Consider the following 24866-nt stretch of genomic DNA (forward strand, 5'->3'; position numbering starts at 1 on the left):
GACCTCCAGAACAGCCCACCCACACTCTGATAAAAAGCAAGCTTCCGATAATTGGAAGCAGCTTGCCTTTATGCATTCCTCACTCCTGTTCGGTGGCTGATTAAGCTGGACGGATGTATGTGGACCGCAGTGGATTGGGGTCACACAGGCTGGACGTCTCAGAAATCTAAAGGCTCTCGGCAGTGGTGATTTGAGGCCCTCTCTCCACTCGATTTAGTAATTATTTCAAAAAACCGCATCAAACCCTTGTCAGTTATTAAGGCCACCTTGGGATAATTCCTCCTCTTATTGTTTATACTTTAAAAAACAAAACAGACTTTGTGGAAAATGGTTCTCTGCAGGATGTCAGATTCCAGCGAGAATATGCAGATTGTTTTCCTCTTCTAGTTCTCCACTGACGGTCTTTAGAGAGCTCCTGGACTGTTATTTATGGATGTCTTTTCCCTTATAGGACCTGGACTGGCTGTTTCCATAGAAATAGTTTGAAAGGGAGGACCACTGTCAAGCCTCCCCCTTCGTTTTTCCTCTATAGAATGAGGAGTTTAGGTTTTGTTCACTTTGTCTTTTATTTTGCGTGAGTTATTTATCATCTCTGTATCTGTTTTCCCATTTGTCTTTTGAAGGACTAACAATGGAAGGGCTAAGCTAGGGTTTCATCCAGTTCTGAGATTCTAGTATTGAATAATGCAACAAAATATCCAAACTTGAAACAGAAATGGTAACATTGATAATACCTACTCTTGGAAGAATTTGGGAACCTAAGTCTACTCTGAATGTTCCACTTGAGCATAAGTCCGTTGGCTTCACAAGCTTGACGTGTTTAAAACCAGACTCATGCTCTCTATCCCCAGACGAGCCCCTTCTCCTGTTGAGGCCAGGAGCAGCTCTCCCATCTTCTCACTCTCCTCTGTCTGCAATCTCATCCTCTGTCTTTCTCAGACTGTCCAGTTCCCAAGGCCCTCTGCATCTGCATGATTTCTAGAACAGCCGCTTTTCCTCCACCTGAGGCTTGTGTTTCTAGGTCAGAGCCATATTGCCTCTCACCTGAACTCTAGCAATGACTCCAGGCAGTCTTCCTTGAGTACACGCCCTCTTCTCGCAAGATACTCTAGAATCCTCTACTTCTGTGCTGCCCTAGATGGTAGCCACTAGCCACATATGGCTATTGAGCTCTTGAAGTGTGGCAAGTCCAAACTGAGATATGCCATAAGTTTAAGATGTCCGGGTTTTGAAGACTTAGGCCAAAAAAAAAAAGCAAAATATCTCAATAATTCATATATTGATTACATATTGAAATGATACAATTTGGGGCATACTGGTTTAAATAAAATATATTATTAAAAATAATGTCACCCATTTTTTAAACTTTTTAAAAATGTGGCATCTAGAAAATTTAAAATTATACATGTGAGAGGCTGGCCCCAGGGCATAGCGGTTAAGTGCACGTGCTCAGTTGCTGGCGGCCGGGATTCAGATCCCAGTCGCACACCAACGCACCACTTGTCAGGCCATGCTGTGGCAGCATACCATATAAAGTAGAGGAAGATGGGCCTGGATGTTAGCCCAGGGCCAGTCTTCCTCAGCTAAAAGAGGAGGATTGGCATGGATGTTAGCTCAGGGCTGATCTTCCTCACTGGAAAAAAAAAAAATTATACATGTGACATATTTCTATTGGACAACACTGATCTACTTTATCTTGTCCCTCATATATTTGTATCATTGCATTTAGCAATCCCTGTTATAAGTTATTTTGTTTATCTCCTCTTAATGGACAGCCTCCTGGAGCTCTTTGTAAGGCTTGCACCTTATTGCATGTTGTATTGCATGTTGTGGCTTTATATTGTATCTTATATCAGTGTACCCAGGACTGATAGTACATATTTATGTATTCTTGTTGAAGGAACAAAACTCCTAATTTATCCTCTTGATCACTCACTGTGTGCCAGGCTATGTCAAGTACTAAACAACGTTCTTCCCGTGCATGATCTCATTTTATTTTAGCATTCTTTCTTTAAGGCTGGTCCTAGTATTTTTCACATTTTCAACACTGCAGCGTGGAGCGTCACAGAGGTAGAGTCTTAGACCTAGTGAGTAGTAACGCTTGAGCTCTGACCCTCTAACCCCAGCTGACTCCTGAGGCTGTGCTCTCGACCATTTTATCAGAACTGCCATTTTTCACGTCAGTTTCTCCTGCATACCTCTGACCACTTACACTCCATCAAGCTCCTGACCAGAGTCCTTAATGGATTCCCATTGTCCATCAGGTGAAGTCCTGCTTCCTAATTCTGGGATTCAAGACCTGTCACCTTAGCAGGCTCTGCATTGCCTAGCCAGAGGACACTGTTCCCATTATATCCAATAGAAGAGGGGCCTCTTGGAGTTGTGCATGGAACAGTCTTGCCAGCTGAGATTCGGACCTTCTAAATGAGATGAAACCTCCATCCAGAGAAGGCTGCCCTGTCTCAGCACAGCACAGCCTCACGGTAGACGTGGAAGACCCCTACTAGACTATTGCCCACCTCCTATTTTATAGAAGGAGAAACTTAGTCCTAGAGGAGGAAGTATTTCTTCTAAGGTTACACAACTGTTCAGTGGCAGAACCTTTGCTAGGACACAAGTGTCTTCACTTCTGTTGTAGAGATCTCCCTGTTGCCTCAGCGTTCCTTGGAAATTCAGAAAAGAAGGTGTTTTCTACATCTGAACAAATGGTCTCCACAGCTATGGTACATCACTCTTGCAGAATAAAAAGCACCTTTTTCCTCTTGGTTATTATAGTTTACTAGGTTTGCTGTTTAATGATAAAAGAAAGCAATCAAGTTAACTCATGTACAGGGGTCTTATTGTCATCCAATGCATAGGGCATTGCAAATGGCATAGAAATTCAGGAACAGAAGATGGGTAGGGCTGGGACCCATGGAGAGAGCAGCTGGAGGGCAGTCCTTGACTGCTAAGATCTTCAGAGAACAGGGCCATGCGTTCTGCCCTTTACGCCACTCAGGGACAGAGGCCATATTTCTTTCTGTCTGGTTTCTAACTGGCTTGCTCGTAACCTTACTTCGCTGAAGCGTTGGCCATAGGATGTCACTTTGTGGCTGCTCCATGCCCCAGGTGCCTCATTACCTTTCTGTTTCGGCTCCCTCACTAACTAGCAAATGGTTCCTGTTTTCCTTCATTCAAATTCACAGGTGACTCTGATTTACCCAGCTTATCATGTTGAGCCAGGTTACACAGGTTGAACAATCAGTGGTCAGTTTGTGGTTTGGTTATCATTGGACTAGATATGATTCAATCAGCCATGTTCAAGGTGAGAGGGGAAGCTCCAGGTGTTGGAGGTTGTGGATATAGATGTTTGGAAGAGGCTAGAGTGGGCAAGTACAGGAGGGCAGGCATGATATGTTACAAATTATCTGCAGACATGTGGTCACCGATTCCTCTGTGCTCTTGCACACAGTCCTGTTTGCAGTGATCACATCATACCATTATTCATCTGCTGAGACAACTGTCTCGCCATTGTTTGAGTACGTGCACAGAACAGAGATTCATTGCAGCCTATGTATCCCCAAGGTCCAACCCAGCCAGGCACTGTGAAAAGTTATTGCTCAACGAAGGAGTGGCAAGTAAAGAAAGCTTTATAGATGTTTACTGCTCTGAAACAAAGGGAGATTTACATATAGGGCTTTGATGCCACAAATGACGCTACATTATGTTGAGCATCTGTCATTGCCATTTTTGCTCTAATCTTCCTTCAGGTATTTTAGCTCATGCAAAAGAAAAATTGAAAATAAAAGCTCTCTGTTTCCACACATTCATATAGAGTGTTTATTCATAGTCTGAGGTGACACTGCTGACAACGTTATTTTCTGTATGTGTTGATATATTTTATTCATCTTAATGATTAACATTTAAAAATATTACAGTGAGAAAAAAACTAGCTTAAGATTGAGTAGAGCACAAATAATAAGTTCTAAATTGCACACATTGTATTTAATCATCTTATCATTTGAAGATGATTTAATTATTTGAAGCGATAAATAAATAATCACTGAATGATTCTGCGTGTTTGGGGTCTGGGGACTTAAGTCAGATTCCTATACTTTGTGGCCATGAGAGCCTAAGAATAAAGGTAATGATACATACTTAAAAATAAATGAAATTCACATCTAAGAAAGATTATTTTCAATATCAAATACAATTTTGGAGTTGAGATGATCCTTGGAGGTGGATCAGGCAGCCACATGGACCCCCAGAGTTCAGGAGCCTCGTGAAGCCAAAGCATGGGGTTTGCAGTCACATAAACTTGAAATTGAATTGCAGCCTTGCCAGTGATTCAGGGTGTACCCTTGGGTGATTTACTTAACCACTCTGAGCCTCGGTTTCCTCATAGATAAAATCCGAGTGATTTTTACATACAGTTGGGATGATGTGTACCAGCACTAGAAGAATCAAGTACCTAGTCAACGATCATCCCTACTATCATTGCCTAATTTTCTGTAGCCTGTAAGTGATGGAACCAGGATTTGGACCCAGGTCTGCCCAACGCCAGGCAGTGAGTGATCTTTTCACTTCCAAAGCTGACACTCCTGTGGTTCTCTATTTCTCTAGAAGCAGAGACACAGACCTATATTGGAGCAGTTTTAAAATTTCCACTTGCCCTAGAGAACATCATGGCCATTGATAAGTAGCCCTGTTTGCTGAATACTCTAACATCTGAATTTGGTATTAGAAAGTGGAGTAACATATACAACGACTCTTTTGCAGTCTCTGCTGTGTATTTTGCACCCTAGAAGAAGTGATTATTACCCCAAGCTTATGCTTTGCTCTAAGTATAGAAATCAGAGAAGAAGAAATGTGATTTGAGAGTTATTTTAATACTTCCTTTCCCCATTCTATGTGATTTCCACAGACGTGGCATAATTCCTGTTATATGATTTGAAACTAGAGACCAGCTCAGTGCCGAGTGATGAGATCTGAACGGGGAATAAAATATGCTTGAATTAATTTGCATAATGGAACCCGATTGGTTACAAAGCTGTGTTTGTTGAAGTGGAGAGCAGAACCCCTGAGCTCGGCGACAAGGGGGCATTGCAGAATGTGCATGTGCAGAATGGAGTTTTGAGTTCTGGTGTGGGCCTCGGTAATATTCTTAATGTAATGATAACCTGTCTTTAACTGTAAATTAGCTCCCTGGAAATGAAAAGAACAGGTCAGCCTGTCTGATCCTTCCAGCTCTGTGGGGAGGAGAAAGCTGAAAAACCAAAGCCACTTGCTTTCTGCTAAGCGCTTTCGTCTTCCTTTCTCTACCCGATAACAATTTCCAGCAGGAGTCCAAATATACTTAAACACCCGTATATGTCATTTTCTTTTACAGAGACAAAAGCAGGCACAGCGAGAGAGTTTTATGCTCAAGGCGCAGTAGCTTATGATGGGCTATCTGCTCTTGAGATAGAGGGGGGAGCCTTCCACTTAGAGCTGGTGGTTTTGCAAATCCATTTTCCTGTCATGTTATTACTCCTGTGACTTTCAACAACATTTATTTTTCCTTCCAAGCAATATGCTCCCATCATAAAATAAAGTCTTCCTGTATGTTTTAGTGGAACCCTAATGCTTAGACCTCCTGGTATATTACTAGAAAGTACTTTCATAGAAGGATTGTTGAAGAACTACCTTGGAGGTCTTTATTAAAACCAATTAGAGCATTGATATATTTCCATATTTCCCTAATTATTACCAATGTCAAGGTCTTCTTTGGAAGGTGGTCGCCTATTAATTTTCATGTGTGATTCCTGCAAACTCTCTACCATTGAATACATCAGCCAGATCTCTAAATTTTAGAAGCATTTAAAAAAAAAAAGAATCTCCCCAAACACGTCTTTCTTAACCTATACCTGTAGAAGTTTTGAAATGGGTTTTAAAAATAAAAAGCAAAAGTTAACTTTTGTGTAGTGTGCTGTTTAATGTTTAAGGACCTGGTTGGACTGTGTTGTTGATGGACTGATGTAATTACCTCTTGTTCGTCTTCACTTTGGTCGTTGCTACAAAATACCTTACCTTCCTCTTTCTGGTTTAGTTTTAATATTTTAGTCACAATATTACTCCCCCGCCCCGCCCACTGCCACCAAAACTTAAATTATTATCACCATAAAACTACTGTGTGTATATCGGGACGTGTGTCTCTATTTGATCTTCAGCCTTCACATAGAGGGGCATCGGGTTATAGGGGACACCAATGCAGATCTTGGAACCAAACATCCAAAGTTCATATCCCAGCTCCTCCACTTGCTGGCTCTGTAACCATGGGCAGGTTATTTAATCTTGCTGTGCCTCAGACTACTCACCTGTAAAATGGGAATAACAATACTACTACTTTGTAGGGTTATTGTGAAAATTTATGACTCAACTCATTGAAAGCACTTAGAAGAGAGTTAGGCAGGTAATAACACTGGACAAATGTTAGCTATTATTAATATTTTCATCATAGTGATATTATTAATATACACCAAGTTCTAATAGTGGTTTACTTTAGGTGGCTTCTAGGTTACTGTTTTTATCACAGTGTCCATATCATTTCTTTATGAACTTCAGACACATACACATGACAAGAGTTGGTATTGTTCACTGGTTAAGAATATAGACTTGGGAGCCAGATGTCATGAGTTCAAATTCCAGCTCTGCTATTTATCAACAGCATAACCTTGTACAAGTTGCTTAATTTATATGGGCCTCAGTTTCCCCATCCTTTAAAATAAGAATATTCATAGAACCTATTCATATGTTTGTTATAGAACTTAATAGATGGGTTACTATTTGTAAAGTTTTATAAAAATGGCTAGAAAAAGCTTTTGCTAAGTAAATTTTCATTCTGAAGTTGAATTAATAAAAAAAATCATGTCTTTAAATTCATCTTAGCATACCTGAGATTAATCATGAAAATAAATTTATATATTACATAATCATATATGCACTTACAATAATGGGTCCAATGAATTACTTTTAAAAGCAAGTTGTTTTGTTATTCTTTCCAACAGAAGAAAATAGATAATTTCATCTTTTCAACAAAGGGTTTATTGTTTATTGGTCATGTGGAAATTCTTAAATTCATTAGTATCAAGCTAGTATTTTTTTTATAAAGGAAAAAAATAGTTGTCATCTAGTTTCAACACTTCTGGTGTCAAAAATAATTGTGCTTTACAGCAAAATGGCAGCCAGAAGAAAGAGGTGTAGAAATATCAACTTTAATTAAACTCTTTCTTTCAAATACACTTCACAGTTTATATGCAAGAATAATTTATCACTGTATGAATGAACACTTAATACTTGGCATGGTGTAGAATGGGCAGGGATCTTGTTGCACCATATGCTCTTTCCTTGTTATTTCTTCTTCTTGAGATTCCGTGGTGGCAACGTCAAGTTTGAATGTGAAGTATGTGGGTCAAATCAGACATTTGACTTTTATTGATGGCCTGCTTTGAAGAGCCCAGCCACTGGACATATAATTTTGAATAAGATCTAATCCCAACCATTAAGAGGCATCCAGTCTAGTCAGGAGATGGTGTATGAATCAGAAGAAATACCCCACCATCTCTCACCATACCTCCAACCATGAATATGAAGCTAGAAGTCACTTGTAGACAATGTCACCCTGTGGCTTTATATTACAGAGAAGGAGGCAGAGCCACCGAGAGGGAAACTGATGTGGTGCCACGCTAAGCTAACGGCAGATTCTCGACCCTATCCTCAGCTTCCTAACTTAAGCCCCAGGATCCTCCTCTTGCTTCACAATGCCTCATTTTAGGATCTAACCCTCCTGGGTTCCTCTCTGTGCTCCTTCCTCACAATCAGTTTGGCTTGCAAGAAACAGCATTTGATGTATTATTAATATGCCCGAGCCTGAGGGTGAAGCTGTTAAATGATGACGCTGCCTTTTTAATCTTCCTCTCTCTTCCACACAGCCCTTTCCATATCCCGACGTATCTGTCTACAGCAAGTATTAAACTCCTCATGCCTTGAAAAGAGACTAACAGAATACATCATAGAGTGGTATTGGGGCAGTGATGGACACCGGAAATTAACTGCACGTCTGTGGCCTCCCCAGATACCATTGTGCCACATTACAAAGGAAGCAGAAAGGCTTGGGTTAGTAAAGTGAAAGACCATCAGAAATGAAGGGGTTCTGTACCAACAAATTAGAATTCCACCAATTCCCTTATTTTCTAGACTACTAAGGCCAGATGGCTACGGTATCCCCAGGTAACTCTTATTCCTCAGTTCCTCTCGTAGAGAAAGCGCTTCACCACTCTCTTCTGGGCATCTCCATCTGCAAGGCAAGAGCACCTCCTTCTGCTGAGTGAGATTCTGCAGGCTTGGATTGTGGCAGTGTAGGACGAGAGGGAGAGAGCCAGTGTGTGCCTACTGCCCACTCTGCGTTCAGCCCTATACGTGCAGCAATTCTTGCCATCCCTGCTGTTCAGATGAGGCCATGGAGGCTCAGAGTGCCTGACTGACGTGCCCAAGGTCACCCATATTGTAAGATTTAGAAGTGGTATTCCAATCCAGGTCTATCTGATCTCCAAGTCTAGGTACATTCCACCCTGCCAAGATCCATGCTTTCTCCTTCCTATTCCCCTCTTCCCCCCAACACTTCATCCAAACCAGATAGCTAAGAAATGGATGATGGTTTTCATTCCTACAATGTTCAGAACACTCACCAATTTCGTTTAGACCCACCAGTGCTGAAATGAAGTGTCATCCTCGATATTAATGTGTGATCCTCCATGCCCAACAATTCTCTGCAATTCCCTCATGTTGGTGGTGGGCGTGGTAATGAGGATCATCTGATTCTGGGAGCCAGGGCTCCAATTGAAGTCTGGGTGGCACTCCAGGGGGAGAGGATGATTTTCCAGAAGAAAGTGTGAGGTGCTAACAGAGGGAAACAGCAACAGAAGCTCTTTGGGGAGAATTAAGTTTCTAGCACCAGAAAGACTAAGTCCAGTGAGGAAGTGCAAGAACCTGAGGCAGGAGTTAAGGACTAGAGAGAAAAGCCAGAGTGATGGAGAGAGGCCTGGAGTGACTGTAGATCAGAAATCTGTAAAGTGTGTGGAAAGGTGGTAGCTGCTCATCCTTACTATTGATGAGTAGCTGAGTCATGGGTGGATACAGGAACAACAAGACCTTTGAACTAGTTGGTAGCACATACTGTTTTATTTTGCTTCTCCTGGTTGGAGAGAGTTTGTAAAGTATCCTTTGTAAGACTTCCAGATTAAGGTAGGATCTTTGGCTTCTTGAGTAGACCTTTGACCCAACAAGAGCAAATCTTGAGACAAAAATTGACACTATAGCCTTCACTGATCCAGCAATGAGAACTTGACCCATTATTTCACTGCTAAATGTTTTAGTGACCACCAGTGATTTCTCAGGATCTACCAGGACCTTCTTTCTCTAGCGGGGTCCATTGCTGCCTTCCTCCTTCATTATACCCTCCAGTGATGCTGGATGTCTTGAGACATGCTGTGCTTGTGACCAGCTCTGGGCTTTGAGGCTGCTGTTCTTTCTGCATGGACATCCCATCCACTCCCTTCTTGTCACAGTACCTCTCACTTCAGGGTTGAGCCTAGCCATCCTGTCCTCTAGGAAGTGTCCCTTAACTGCCCCTACTCTCTGCCATCTCCATCCTCAATCCCCAACAATGAGATGTTCCTCTCCTGGACTTCCATAATGCCTTAAGTTCCCCTATTACAAAAACACACCCAAGCACAAGTATGTTCAATAATAATAACAGATAAATCTAGAGTGCTTACTGTGTACCAGGCATTGTGCTGAGAAACTTAGGGGCATTACTCATTTAATCTCCATGTTGACCATGCAGTGGGTACAAGTCTCATCCCCATTTCATAAACGAGCAAGCTATGCTCAGAGAAGTCAGTTGGCTTCAAAACCCATAGGTACCTAGTCAGTGGTAAAACTGAGATATGGGCATCTGGATTCCACAGCATACACGTTTTATCCTCTCACAGACCTTCAGGAGTCTCTTTGTGTATGTGTTTATCTTGCCCACCACGTGTAAGCTGCGAGAGAGCAAGACTATTTCTTACTCACGTCTCCCTCCTCACTTCCCAGAGCAAAGTGCTCGCATGGTCCCGTGTGGGTAAATGTTTATAGAATGGAATTGAAATGAAGTGGGGTTGGAGCCTGCAGCTCATCTGACCTTTCTCTCTGCCTGCAGAAGCCGACTGGGGAAGTGGGCAGCCCTGACGTGATGTGCTCAGCGAGCAGAGACATTCCACTCCAAGAGAGGTCTGCGTGACACGTCTGGGAGGCCGCCATCGGCCGGGCCACCATACAGTTGGTGGAAGAGGTGACAGCTGCATTCTCCTGTGCCTACCACGTAACCAAAAATGAAGGAGAACTACTGTTTACAAGCCGCCCTGGTGTGCCTGGGCATGCTGTGCCACAGCCAGGCCTTCACCACGGAGCGGCGGAGCCACCTGCGACCCTCGTTCCATGGGCACCACGAGAAGGGCAAGGAGGGGCAGGTGCTGCAGCGCTCCAAGAGAGGCTGGGTCTGGAACCAGTTCTTTGTGATAGAGGAGTACACCGGGCCTGACCCCGTGCTCGTGGGCAGGGTAAGGCTGCTGTTGTTCACTATCTACTCATCTCCCTCTACCATTCCAGTAGTAGATATGGCAAAGAAATCTGGGAGAGAAAATACCAATGGTCTGGCCATCCAGTAAGAACCATAAAATCATTGTTCATACATCCTTCCAACTTTTTTTTTCCAATTAATAGACCTATCCATAATATATTAATACAACTATGTTAAGAATGCTTCTATTTTCCACTTAACGTTATACGACAAAACCTCCATTTTTTAATGGTTGGACAATAGTCTCCTGAATTGAAATGATGACTATTTATTTAACCATTCTCTATGGGGGGCATTTCCCTGAGCACACCCTAGCCTCAATATGGATGCTCCTCCTTTGTATCCTCATAACCTTCTGTACCTTTTTTATCATAGCTTTCCTTTTTGTCTTACACATGTCTATTTATTCATCTGTCTCCCTCACTGGACCCTAAGCTACTTGCCATCAGGATAAGTGTCATCCTTGTGTCCCCAGGTCCTGGTACTGAGCCCAGCTTTGGGGAAGCCTTTGTAAATACTGGATGAGATGGATGGATATGTCATAAGGATGGGCGGGATTTTGTCTGCTTTGGCTTAAGAATGGCAAAACCCAGTTGGGATGGCTTGAGAATCATAGCACTACTCAATGCTGCCTTCTCCGTGTACCATCTCCAAAATAGTGCAAGTGTAGAAAGAGAGTCCAAAATATGTTTGAAAACCTGACTGCCCGCTATCATTTATGGTAAAACATGCAGCCATCTTTCAGACGATAGTGACATTAACTACAAGGAGATAGGTATTCACATACATAAGAGGGAAAGCCTACTATGCACAGTTGCAGAGCTGGGCAAATGGTAAACCAGGGTAGAATTGTCCTTGACTTCAAACAGTTCAGAGATTAGTGGAAAAGAGACACTTACCTAAGCAATTAAAAAAAGTTAAAATGAGGAATAGGGTAATGAAGATATTCAATACAAGTCATGATGAATTTACATGTTAAATTCATTATGGTTACCTGGTAACATTTGGGAGGGATGAAGGAAGGTTTCATGGAGAACATGGTAATAACTTGTGACCTGAAAGATGAGCAGAATTTTTCAGTGAAGGGGGAAAGGGACAAGAGTAGCTGTGAGGGATGCTATTTTCTGAGCCTCAGAGATTCCAATGAAGTTATCTTAGTTGCTCCTTAACATGAGAACAGCATTCCCTATTTATGAAATTGACATATTTGGAGAGGGTCCATTTTAGTGTAGCAATAATATTGTTGAGGGCTGGGAAAGTGTCTTTCTGAAGAGATATACCAAAGGAATTTCATTCATTTATACCCATAATGGAAAGACTATACCCAAAATAGAACGAGCCTTGGGAAATGGGAGCACAGGGAAATAATTAGCATGCAGAATTCCCTGCATCCAGGAGATGGGCTATGTGCCCAGAGAGGGAGATGAGACTTCAGCTGTGGCAGGGGCTGTGTAGTTTGAACAGTGCGGAGAGCTGTTCATGAATTGTTCTGCGAAAATAGAACCTCTCCCATGAGGACTTTCTCAATGGGGAGTAGCCTGTATGTTAGGATAGGGGTTGCAGAAGACACAGCACCTGGAGAATCATTTCAGCATCTCTGTGGAGCAAGCAGTTGTCATGCCTACTAACAGGGGGCATAGGGGAAAAAAGAGAAGTAGTAAATGACCTTTAAAATCTAGACACATGAGAATGAGTCTGATGTCAGGTTGGATGGGGAAAAAGAAAGTGGTTGGATCCTATAGATCTTCCTTTTGAGATAATGCTGCTCTATGGTTCCCCATGAATAGGGGAATAGATTCAATGACTTGTTCCCTAATAACCTTTGATTTGATGACATTCAAGTTTGAGTGATTTAAGATGCTCTGACAAAGTGGGACTTGGCAAACCGTGGACTTGCGGAATTCTTTCAGGAAGCACAGTCTGTGTCACGCTGTGCTATGCAGAGGGGAAGCCATCAGTCTTTGGAGTTAGGAATTGGCTGTGTATGCCTCAGCAACAGGATCCATTGATAGCATTAAGTGGTTTCTCTAACTGAATTTTTTGTGGAACGCAATACATATCATTGTCAGTTGTATAGAACATCTTTGTTGGAGAGGAAAAAAACGGAATTTGTATCCAATTTCCAAATGTGAAAACAAGAAAAAAATAATGAGCAGTATATTTTTAAAATTTTTTAGTTATTTGGTTGATCATGACATATCTGTTTAATTCCCCAGAGACTTGCCAAATTCATATGTAATATATGAAGGCCCCTAGAAACATTCCTTGTCTGGGCACTCCTCTAAAAGTAAGCATTTCATTTACTTCCTTGTTGCTCATTCATAAGGCTGAGCCACTAGATTTTGCCAGGTCTGAGGCAGGGAAAATGAACAAGTGCAAACCATTGTTAGGGGGTGAGGGGAATGGGGACAGGGATCCTGCCCTCGCTGTGGAAACTTGTGTGAAGATAGGGGCAATTCTGTTCATTCCTTGAAGGCCATCATATAGCTTCATATTTTATTCGCTAACTGCCTTATTCATAAAAAGTGTGTTAGCCATAATTTAATGACAACACGTAGCTTATTATGAATAACAAGTTCTGAAGGAAAGTATGCTTTTTTTTCTTTTTCTGAGAAACACTGTGGACTAAAATCAAAATGGCCATTGCAGTTTGTACCTACAGGTATCCCCCTGAGCTGAAATGTTTAGTGTTTCACTGAGGCACTGCAAATCAATTACATATTTTTTGGGAAATTGGAACAATACAAAAATTTTTAAAGAACAATGTGTTCAGCCTTGTTTTGTGACTCTGGGCAAGTTCCCTGGGCATTGATTTCATAATAATAATAATTAAAATGGCGTTAATAATATTAATATTAAAATGGCATTGATAGTAGTAAGTGTAAAATAATAACATAATGATAATTATCTAATAATATTATTGTATAATAATAACAAGCTGAAGCGTTTTAATTTATACTGGTTTTTCTTATGTAGTAGGCAGAACCAAGGGCTTTTTATCCTCTTGGTTACTCTTAAAGCCTATGAAAATGGTGAAAGTAAAGCTTATCTTTTCCCACAAAGGGCATAATGAAGGCAGAGGAACTCAGATTAAGATGGAAGCTGCAGAAACTGAGATTGGACATAAGGGAGGGTGAGGGATTTATTGCCACAGGAAAATCAGATGTGGTCTTTGGAGGAATTCCATGTTAGGAAACACGGAGTAGAGTGAAGACAGAAAGGCACAGGATGGTTAGTTAGGAGACCTGGATGATTTCCTGGCCTTGCCAAGTGTGGATTTAGGCAACTACCATCTTTTCTCTGGGTTTTGTCAAAGAAAGGGAAAAACCTAAGAATATTTAAGGTTCTTTCTATGGTCTAAGCTACATATATATCAGCCCATCCCACTCACCTCATGCTTTATGATTAGAATGGGAGCTTCTTCCAGGCAGGCCACATGCCCCAGCCTCATTCCCAGGGTGCCACACAGCAGGTCTTCTGGAAAGATCCAATCAGTGAATTATTTGTAGTAACAAAAGCCAGGAAACAACCTTAGTGTCCTTTGGAAGAGGACTGCTGAAGGAAATGATGGTAACATCCCTACAGTGGATGAGGTAGATCTCTATGTACCAACGTGGAAGGCTCACCTGAATGTATTGTTGTAGGGAAACAGAGTGAAGAGTGATGTGTGCACGATGACACTTTGTTGCAAAAAAATAAACTAGAGCACTTATGACCCTGTATAAATATTCTTGCATATGCGTAGAATATGTCCCAGAGATTCATAAGAAAGTGGTAACAACGGTTGTCTCTGAGCAGGGAAAATGAAGGAATGGGAATCAGAACTGAGAAGACTTACTTATTGCATAAATGTTTACTTTTTATTCTATTTTATTTATAAGTATATTATATATTTTTATATAATTTAAATATATTATAAAATGTGCATGTATTTCTTTCAAAATAACTCTATTTATGTATATATATGTATATTTTGTATGTGTGCATATAATGGGACAGGAGGAGAGAGGGCATAATTCTTAGAATTTAAAAAAAATGTCTGGACCCTGGCTTCACTGCTCCTCAGCTGTGTGACCTTAGCCAAGGCAATTATCTTCTGTAATATTCTATTTCTTCATTTGTAAAAGGGGGTGAGAATGTCTCGTCTCATGGTGTATGTGTGTGTTTGTATGTATCTATTGTACAAAATAGCATGTACTTGAGTCTCTATCTCCCCATTGCATCCCTCATGGAATTACAAATCTCGATTTCTCTTTTCCTAGCTTCATTCCGATATTGACTCTGGTGATGGGAACATTAAATACATTCTCTCAGGTGAAGGAGCTGGAACCATTTTTGTGATTGATGACAAATCAGGGAACATTCATGCCACCAAGACATTGGACCGAGAGGAGAGAGCCCAGTACACGCTGATGGCTCAGGCGGTGGACAGAGACACCAACCGGCCGCTGGAGCCTCCCTCAGAATTCATCGTCAAGGTCCAGGACATTAATGACAACCCTCCTGAGTTCTTACATGAGACCTATCACGCCAACGTGCCGGAGAGGTCCAACGTGGGTGCGTACAGAGGGGAAGGCCCGCTCTGCCTGCAGGCCTGATGTCTCTGCGGGTGGGTGGGCTGGTGCCCACTCTCCCAAATCAGGAAGTAGAACTTATGCTATACGTTCTTTGGCAAAATACCAAACAAAAAATTTTCATTTGTGTAGCTGAAGTTTCAAATATTTAAAATGAACCTGAGGTTTTAAAATCTAAACATACAAAATTTGAGGTGTGTAGGAATGGGAAGAACGTAATTGAATCCAGATCATCTTGGCTCTGGCACTTATTAGCTGTGTGACTTGGAACTAGTTAAGTCTGTTCTCTCAGCCTTAGTTTCCTCCTCTGTAAAATGAGAATAACAATTTCTAATCTTGCAGGATTATAGATAGTATGCATTCAGTCATTACCGCATGTTGATGTTCAATAAGTAATAGTAATGGTAATATTTGTCTGCAGGCATCATGCTAAGTAATTTTTGCAATGATTTATCTTTGCAATGAGGTAAGTCCTATCTGACATATTTTGAAGATTTATCCAAGGTCATCTGAGCTATTAAGTGGATCTAGAATGCAAACTTACACCTGTCACTATGTCACCATCTATTAGAATAATTCAGAACTAGGTATATCTTTTCATTATGCATAAAGACACATTGGATTGTTGAAGGATAATTCTCTGAAGAGTTTATTCAACTAGCCACCTTCTCCTGGCAATAGCTTTCATTTGGCTTTATAGAATGCATGTAGTTGTGGTATTTTGAGAAACATGCCTCATATTAAGAAAAACTTGCCTTTTAGACAGTGAGAGGGCTGTTCTGATCAAGGAGTGAGCCTGGTTATATGATTCAGAGATTTAGAGTTCAAATGAATTTACGAATCATCAGGACCAAGCCACCCATTTTACAGATAAGAAAACCAAGAATGGGAATCAGCCTGCTCAAGAAAGTTAGATGCAAAAGTGACCCTAGAACCCTAAGCTCCTTCAACTTTGCATGTAGAGCCTGTGATGCTAAAAAAATATAATCTCTTTCTCCATCTCCGGCAAAAGTCAAACTCTTCTCATACGTTATAAAAGCCAGGCTGAGCCATTTCTCGCTGCCTTCTCTTCTCTTTTCCCTCCCAGTCCTTTAGTCCCTCAGTATTCACCTGGGGATTTTAATGAGAAACAGCAGACATCAAATAAATCCATAAATAGGGAGAGTAATGTCAGCAACTGAGCCAGGGGGAAAAGGCCAGTCACCAAAAAGGATGATCCAAGGGAGTTTTCATTTCTCCCACCTTTAGGGGGCTCCCTGATGCTTAGGCATAACACCTAGACTGCTATCATGGCCAATGAGAGTAGAGTCTGTTGTCAGTACTGGGTTGGAATCATGGCCAAGCCTCTGACCAACCAAGTAAACCCAGACAGCTTCTTACATTTTTCTCAATTTTCATTTTGTCATCTATAAAATGAGGATCATGTACACTATGATGAAGGTTAAATAACATAGATATAAAATACAAAGTGTTGTAATAGATTTAGTTGAGACCTAGAAGCAAATCAAGCATACAAAATTAATAATTTCCCCAGCTGTACCGTGATGGTAGAGAATAGAGCTTATTCTCCTTTATAATCTCCACTACCTAGAATCATGGCTGGTTAGATAGGAAGAGCTCAAAAAAAGTTGTTTGCAGGAAATAATGAATTACAGAAGAGTAATTAGAAAAAAGTGAGATTCACTTTTACACCACATGAAAATCACTGACAACCTTGTCAATTAAAGGTTATCAGAGGCTGTGTAAATGGGCTCCCTTGCCTCCCATGTAGAACCTTGCCCGTCTGCTGAAAATGTCACAGAAAGAACTTGGGTTTGGTTCTTTGCTGGATGGAGGTTAGACTCCTGACTCTGGCAGTAACCCGCTTTGTGAAATAGATTGCAAAACTTCATACCTCTCACACTCAATTTCTCACAATGGATGTAAAAAATGCTGAGCAGAGGGACTCTGGCAGAATGCATGGAATGTGCCCCAAACATTGCCTGGCACAGAAGGGTTCGATAATTGCCAATTCCATCCCTCCAGCACCTCTCCCTCCATTTTGAAGCCCAACCAACACTCCATGCCCTCAGATACGTGTGATCAGCAAGGAAAGAAGGTTGTTCTAGGAAAGACAGAATCCCATCTTCCTTCAATGCCCTGGTTTCCTTTCATTCTGATCCACAAATGCTCACCTTATATCTCACCAGATGTCTACTGGTAGTTTCTGTTCTCTGACTACCAGATCCATTAGAGGTGGGAACATGCCGGTAGGGAACAACATTCTGTACAATATTTATAGCCATAAATTAATTAAAATGTAGTATTAGCAGCCATTTTATTACATGCAAAGCAACAATAAAATGATGTATTTATTGCTCTGCTACAGATGGAAGACTGCACTCTGTCCTTTCATGAAAAGCAATTTATCATTAATTATCCTTTATTATACTCTTTGGGAAGATTTTTATTTAATTATTTGATATACTGAACATTTCAATTGCATGGGTCTTAGAATGTTTTTGCAATAATGTTCATATTATTATTTTAACTGTTAAGCATAGCAGGAGGTACTATGAATATAGAAAGTTCATTTTTAAGCTATGGGAATTTTTAAAAAAAGGAAGGAAGGAAGAAAGGAAGATTATTTTGCACCTCAACCCCAGGAAAATGAGAAAATGAAAGCATGTTGAATAATTGTGGGGCTCTCCTCAGTTTTTAATTTTAAGACGAAACTTCGTAAACTAGAATATAATTTGAAAAGCTGAGGGACTGTTTCTAATGAATTTATTTTACTTTTAAGGAACGTCAGTAATCCAGGTGACAGCTTCAGATGCAGATGACCCTACCTATGGGAACAGCGCCAAGTTAGTATACAGCATCCTGGAAGGACAACCCTACTTTTCAGTAGAAGCACAGACAGGTACCATGGAATGTCATTGTGATTTGTGACACATTGTGAATCAGGAGTCCAGGCCTGCTCACTAAACCTATATGAGTCTCAGTTTTCTCAAATATGAAAAGGGGCACGTTATAGGATTATTGTGAGGATTAGACACTATGCATGTGCCTGGCATATAGTTAGCGTTCAATGAACCATACTTATTATTGTTTCTGTCGATATTTCACCATGTCACAATAATAAATATAATCTGAGAATGCAACTTTTGTCTTAAAATTCTATCTTAAAATTCAACTTAAATTTAAGAATTTATCTTAAAATACTTCAATTTTATCTTAAAATTCAACTGTGGATCCAAATTAAGAGACTATAGAACTTGAGGGCTGATATAAAAACTGGAAGGTCTCAAAGCTTGCTTGGAAGCTCACTGTGCAGGGTTGGGGGTGGTGAGAGTGGCTGTTAATGCTCAAGTATGTTTGGGGAGCAACACATTCCCAGTCTCCTCCACTGCACTTATCCATTCCCAGTGGGCATTACCATCCAGCGAATTTCTTACAGAAAGCAAATAGCAAACCAAAGAGTGACAAAATATAACAACCAAAATGTTTCACTTCATTTATACCAAATTTGATTCTAGGATCATTGTATTAGAATAAACACTAAAATCCTGTGAAACTGCTAGTTCACAATCTTATCCCCAAAACCCCTTTCTTTTTTCCACAATGTGCCCCATATATTTAAAAGATATTTACAATAACCTGCATTTATTATTATAGTTAAAATTTATCAAATATGTATATACAGTCATGCATTGCTTAACTACGGGAATACATTCTGAGAAATGCATTGTCAGGCGATTTCATCATTGTGGGAACATCATAGAGTGTGCTTCCAAAAACCTAGTTGGGATAGCCTACTACACATCTAGGCTACGTGGTACTAATCATATGGGATCACTATCGTATATGTGGTCCTTCATTAACTGAAACTCATTGTCGGCACATGACTTTATACATACATGTGTTTATTTGTATACACATAGTCTGCCAATCAGACACTTGGCTCATTTACTGGATATAATTTCTACTTACCTGTTTAATCGTTTATTTTTAGTCACTTTGCTTCGGAACGCAATTTCTGTGGCTACTTGCTGCGATTTCATCAAAGGCATTTGCCGTTTAACCTTTCCAGATTAACCAAGGATTATTGTGGAGTTTCATCTAGATTTTTGAGATGTTAAAAACTAGTGGAAGGACTCCAGTTGCAAGCTTCTTTGTCTCAGGGACTCATGGTTAGGAGTCACCAATTTGAACCTACCAAATTATTTAACAGATAAGGAAAACAAGGCTCAGTGAGTTCAAGGGTATTGCTGAGAAACGCACAAACATTGTGGGGTAAGAGATGAACAGGGGCTTAAGGCTTCCACAGTCCTCTCCTATGTGTTATACTCGAGGATAATGAGGGTATTGTTTGCATTTACAATGCACCCTATAAAACACAAAATTTTACTACTATATTAATAATTATGACAATTTGTGGGAAAATACATCTAATATGATGCTTCAGGTATGGCTGCTTTTGCTTATAATTATCATGTTGAAGTGACTCCTCCATGAGGGCAGGTGCCTTGAAGGCTGTTTTATTCATCTTTTCTTCCCCTGTACCTAGGACTTTTTTTGTTACAGTGTTGTTATAAATGAGTGTCTGTGTTGTGTGCTGCTTACCTGTCCAGGTATCATCAGAACAGCCCTTCCCAACATGGACAGGGAAGCCAAGGAGGAGTACCATGTGGTGATCCAGGCCAAGGACATGGGTGGACATATGGGTGGACTCTCAGGGACAACCAAAGTGACGATCACACTGACCGATGTCAATGACAACCCACCAAAGTTTCCGCAGAGTAAGTAGGTGGGCTTGGCTTTCACTTTTCAATGGTGCCACAGCCAACTGTCTGCTCTGACCCATGCCTGCCTTACTCAGCTTTCAAGAGATCTAGAAAAACGGAGGTTCTCTATATCACTCTTGCAAAAAACAAAAACAAGACAACAGCAACAAAAAAAAACTTAGGTGGAGTAGAGGTAGTGGGAGATAAAGGAGATGTGAAAAGTTCCACAACCCTGGAAACATAAAATCTATTTTGCTTGGTATTTTACTAGGTCCTAGTGATACAAATTAGTAATTAACCTTTCTCTGTCTTAGTGTTCTCATTTCTAACCTGGATGTAACAGTACCTGAATTAGTGATTTATTGCTATGTAACAGACTGCCCAAAACCTTTGTGGTTTAAAACAATAATAATTGTTTATTTTTGTCATGAATCTGCAGTTTGGGCAAGACTTAGAGACAGCTTGTCTCTGTTCCGTAGCATCAACTGGGGATAGCTTGACTGGGGCTAGAGGAGCCACTTCCAAGATGGCTCGCTCACATAGCTGGTGAGTTGGTATTGGCTGTTGGTTCCCCTCCATGTTGGCCACTCCATAGAGTGGCTTGGGTAGGTTGTGAAAGTGAGCCCCAAGGACACCACGCAGAAACTGTATTGCCTATTGTGTCCTAGCTTCATAAATCACATAGCATCATTCTCACTGCAGTCGTAAGACTGCCCAAATTGAAGTGGAGTTCTTGTAGACCCCACCTTTCAATGGAAGGACTGTTAAAGGCGTGTTGAAGGGAAAGCACGTGGGATGGGAGATACTTTTTGGGCCATTTTCAGAAAATATAATCTTCCACAGGACCTAATTAATAGGGTGTTGTTAGAACTAAATGAGCTTGTATAAAATCTTATAATGATATCTGGCATAAATTGTCAACAAATGTTAGCCAGTATTATTATCCAGGGAATATGGTCCTTCTACAAAATTTATAGGATTGCTGCAGGAAATAAAAGAAAAACTGATTTTGAAAGGTTGTTATTCATAAACATAATTACCATCTTTTAATGAATAGTTACTACTATTGCAAATCTCTACAGAAGCCAACATTTTACAGATAAAACTGGGTTCCATGAAAGGTACAGTAAGTTGCCCAAAGCATGTGGCAAAAGCCAGAATCTGGACACAAATCTGTTTATGTATGCATGCATATAGACAAAGGGACAGTATGATCATGATGATGCTGGTGCTGCTGGGACGTTGGGTGTTCACCATGAAAGTGTCTTCTTCATTAGATTAGGAGAGTAGCTGGTAGAGCCTGTGAGTTTATGCCAGAGAGATGGCACTTTTTGCAAATGGGGGAACAAGGAAGGCAATCAAATATGGCCCCAGGAAGGTACTATGGTCACTCAAAGGAATCCAAAGACAACAGTCTACACAAGGGATACATTGAGACAGAGGACTGCAAGGCAACGACCAGTTCTCATAGGGTCCCAAAAGAGATGAAGAAAGATTGCTTTGCCTGGTCAGGCACAAGTTTCAGCATTTCCAATAAGCTTAAGCCTCATAAAGCACTCTGAAAAAGTGCATGCTCCATTATCTACACTATAAAATTGTCTGGTATGCTAGAAGGAAAAGGCCAGGCAGGATCATTAGCAGGCAGCCATCAATGTCCTTGCTCACATACAATCATATAGTCAAGTTACGTCACTACTGTGCAGATAACAGTTTCATAGCCACCAACTCGAATGAGATTTGGAGAAAATCAGTTCATAGCAGGTTTTTCTAAACCTTCAAGTAAATTGATAATTATCTACAGGCTCCCACCTCCTACTTGTCCTTTAATATGGAAGGCACAGTGTGATTGAGTATGGGTCTGAACTGAAAGTATTCAAAGCCAAATAATATGGATAAATACGAACAGAGTAGTGGAACTGAAGAAATTAAGTAAGGGGAAAAAAACTTAGAGGTTGAGTCACTTACCCAAGACCACTCAGCTTGGAAGTGGTAGAGGCAAGGTTTCCAACTGTTGCTTCTCTATATTGTTTTACACAGAATATTTTTAAAATCTGAAAATGCAAATAAGGTCATCTCAAATCTCACTTCCCTACTGAAAACCTTCCAGTGGCTTCCCACCAAGTTTAAACAAAACTTGAAGTCTTTTGCATCTCCTACAATGGCCTTTTTACACAGTTGGGCTCCAACCTACCTACATACCCTCATCTCTTAACAGAAGACTCCAGTCACACTTGTCTTTTTGCTGTTGTGTCTGCATTCAGTATGTTCCTACTTTGGGGTTTTTGGCATTTGCTCTTCCCTTTGTCTGTAATTTTTATCCCCACATAGTCACATGATTACTTGCTCATTCCCTTCAGGTGAGTTCAGATGCCTTCTTCTGAGGGATGTCTTCTTGGACCACACCATTCAAAATCAATCTCTCTCGCCCTCTGTGTCCTACTCACCCGCACGTATTTAACACGAGCATAAACATTAACATGAGCGTAAACATTCACATGCACTCACGTTCACACACATACACCATCACACTGACACACTCACTGTCTCATTGCTCTCTGCCTGCCCCTCACCATACTTTACTCTTTTTCTTCCTAGCAATGACATCAGAGGATGTATACAATTGTTTTTTTTCACTTCAATGCACCTCATTAAGGGAGGAATCTTGGCGGTTTCATTTACTACTGGGTGTCCAGGGGCTACGACAGTGCCTGACGTGTGTTAGGTTCCCAGTAAATAGTAAACGAATATATATGGAAGGACCACACTGTGGGAAACCTTTCTAAATAAGGCAGTGCTTGATTGAATGGTGAAGAAGGTGAAGTAAAGGGAGTGTCAAATATAGAGCTAGCAGGGTCATGATCTTGACAGATAAAATTTGCATTTGATTTTAAAATAAATGTGGAGCTGTGGAAGGCTTTTAAACAGAGAGGGATTTTTTCTTTTCCGGGCACCTGGCAGTGCCATACGTGAGCCGAACTAGCTTGTGGACCATCCCGAAGACATAAAAAGAAGTCTTGGCTGTTTGAATGTATAAAGACATACATGGTCCTCCATCATCTCCTGATGGGAAATGTAACTGAGCATTGTTTTCCTTTCTCATCTGTGGCAGGTGACCCCACCATATCACCCAGGACCCCCAAAATTTTTCATCATCCTTTGTAGAACACATTTCTTTGACAAGCAGGCCATCTGGGATCTTCTTGCCAACCATTCACTTCTTTCATGTTTTCAATCAATGGAAAGTTCAATTTCAAACCCTTTGAGAAATTTATTGGGATTCAATGAAATCTAAAGTTTTACAGCTGCCAAATAAAAAGGAAAATAAAAATAGATGTCTTCTTCTTCTAGGCGTATACCAGATGTCTGTGTCAGAAGCAGCTGTCCCCGGGGAGGAAGTAGGAAGAGTGAAGGCTAAAGACCCAGACATTGGAGAAAATGGCTTAGTCACATACAATATTGTTGATGGAGACGGTATGGAATTATTTGAAATCACAACGGACTATGAAACACAGGAGGGCGTGGTGAAGCTGAAAAAGGTGAGTTAGAGTGAGGAATCAGATACAGCAGTGGTGTGGCCTGCTCTGCCAAGGCAACACTGCAGAAAACAGGGAGTTGAAGGTTAAGAAATGAGAATATGGGCAAGTGGGGGCTGACCTGGCTTTGCAGTTGAGCTCTGAGCTCTGGGGAGATAACAGAGCTGTGTTCCTTTCCGTTACTGCACAGGGAGCTGGCAGAAGGGGCTGATGATGCCTGCCTGAGATGGCTAGTTAGTTCTTAGATGATTTGGCACAGTTTTCCAATGAAAGGAAAGCCAGCTAGATAAATCTAGATTTTGGAGAAGCAGCCCTAAGCGTGCATGGCATACCCCCTTTAGCTCTGCAAGCTGAGTCTGCTAATATAAGCTGTTCAGAACTTTTCCTATTTCAAACATCCAAGGTCCACTACATTGCTGGACCCTGTGTGATACTTGAACCAATCCTCTGCTTGATTTTCTCTCAAAATTGAACCTGAGAAACAACGATAATGGATCTTCCCCCATAGTCAGTTAAACTGTCGCTGACAATGTGTCCTCGGAATTAATTCACTGCCAAGAGGAGTTTATTGTTCTTTTTTTTTAATCTAACATTTACTCAATACTAAATGTTGGCCAGATAAAGCCTGAGCCTCTTACAAACATTCATTTATTTTTCACAGAAATCATATAAAGTAGATAGTGTGATCCCAATGGGCAATGATACCTCAATTTAATTATGAAGAGATTGGGGCTCAGACAGATTAAATAATTTGACCCTGTCATAATCACACAGTTAGCAATTTGCAAACATGGAATTGAAACCTAGAGTGTTCTGGAAGGACGTCCCTCTCAAGACATTTTTGGAAACAGCTGGACCAGAAAGGATTTATGAAAGAGAGCCAGATAGGATTCACTTTCAAGTGAAGAAACAGTTACAGTATATTTAAAATGGTTTTCCCCCCTGATTCACCACTTGAGAAATCAACACCTCTCCATCATCAGAGTGTGTGGAGCATTAAATCTGAATTGGATGATGGGATTACCTTGGTTTTAATCAAGCATTCATTTTCAACTTGTTTTTGTAGCATGAATATTAAGCTCCTTGGTGTGATGGAAAAGATTGGACTGTAACACTGATACAAAATTAATTTGAAGAATCAATAAAGAGGCCAGTAGCTGGAGAGGAGGCACAGTTGGGGTGGGGGAAGATTCCTGGGAGGAATCTTTCTGTAAGGGAAGCAGGGAGAGATGTGCTCTAGGAAGCTGACTTTTCACATTTAAAAGCATTGTTGGGTTTGTGAGAAATATTATGGGACATAGAACAAAGAGAAAGTAGGGGGGCTCTGTCGTAAAAGAAGATGGAAGTTGGGGGA

The 24866-nt window shown here is 40.9% G+C and overlaps 1 protein-coding gene across 2 annotated transcripts in view; it reads left to right on the forward strand.

The window, feature by feature from the left end:
• CDH11 (cadherin 11) overlaps nucleotides 1–24866 on the forward strand; it is a 144488-nt gene that overhangs the window by 87860 nt on the left and 31762 nt on the right. For both annotated transcript variants that reach the window (XM_087420161.1, XM_004431677.3), the window contains 5 exons: nucleotides 10220–10619; nucleotides 14902–15196; nucleotides 17996–18115; nucleotides 19827–19994; nucleotides 23328–23515. In XM_087420161.1, the coding sequence (XP_087276287.1) occupies nucleotides 10392–10619; nucleotides 14902–15196; nucleotides 17996–18115; nucleotides 19827–19994; nucleotides 23328–23515 (999 nt within the window). In that variant the 5' untranslated portion in view covers nucleotides 10220–10391. The remainder of the gene's footprint in view (nucleotides 1–10219; nucleotides 10620–14901; nucleotides 15197–17995; nucleotides 18116–19826; nucleotides 19995–23327; nucleotides 23516–24866) is intronic.

The sequence above is a fragment of the Ceratotherium simum genome, chromosome 30, assembly GCF_057802395.1.
Source record: "Ceratotherium simum simum isolate JZ-2026a chromosome 30, ASM5780239v1, whole genome shotgun sequence".
Lineage (NCBI taxonomy): Eukaryota > Metazoa > Chordata > Mammalia > Perissodactyla > Rhinocerotidae > Ceratotherium > Ceratotherium simum.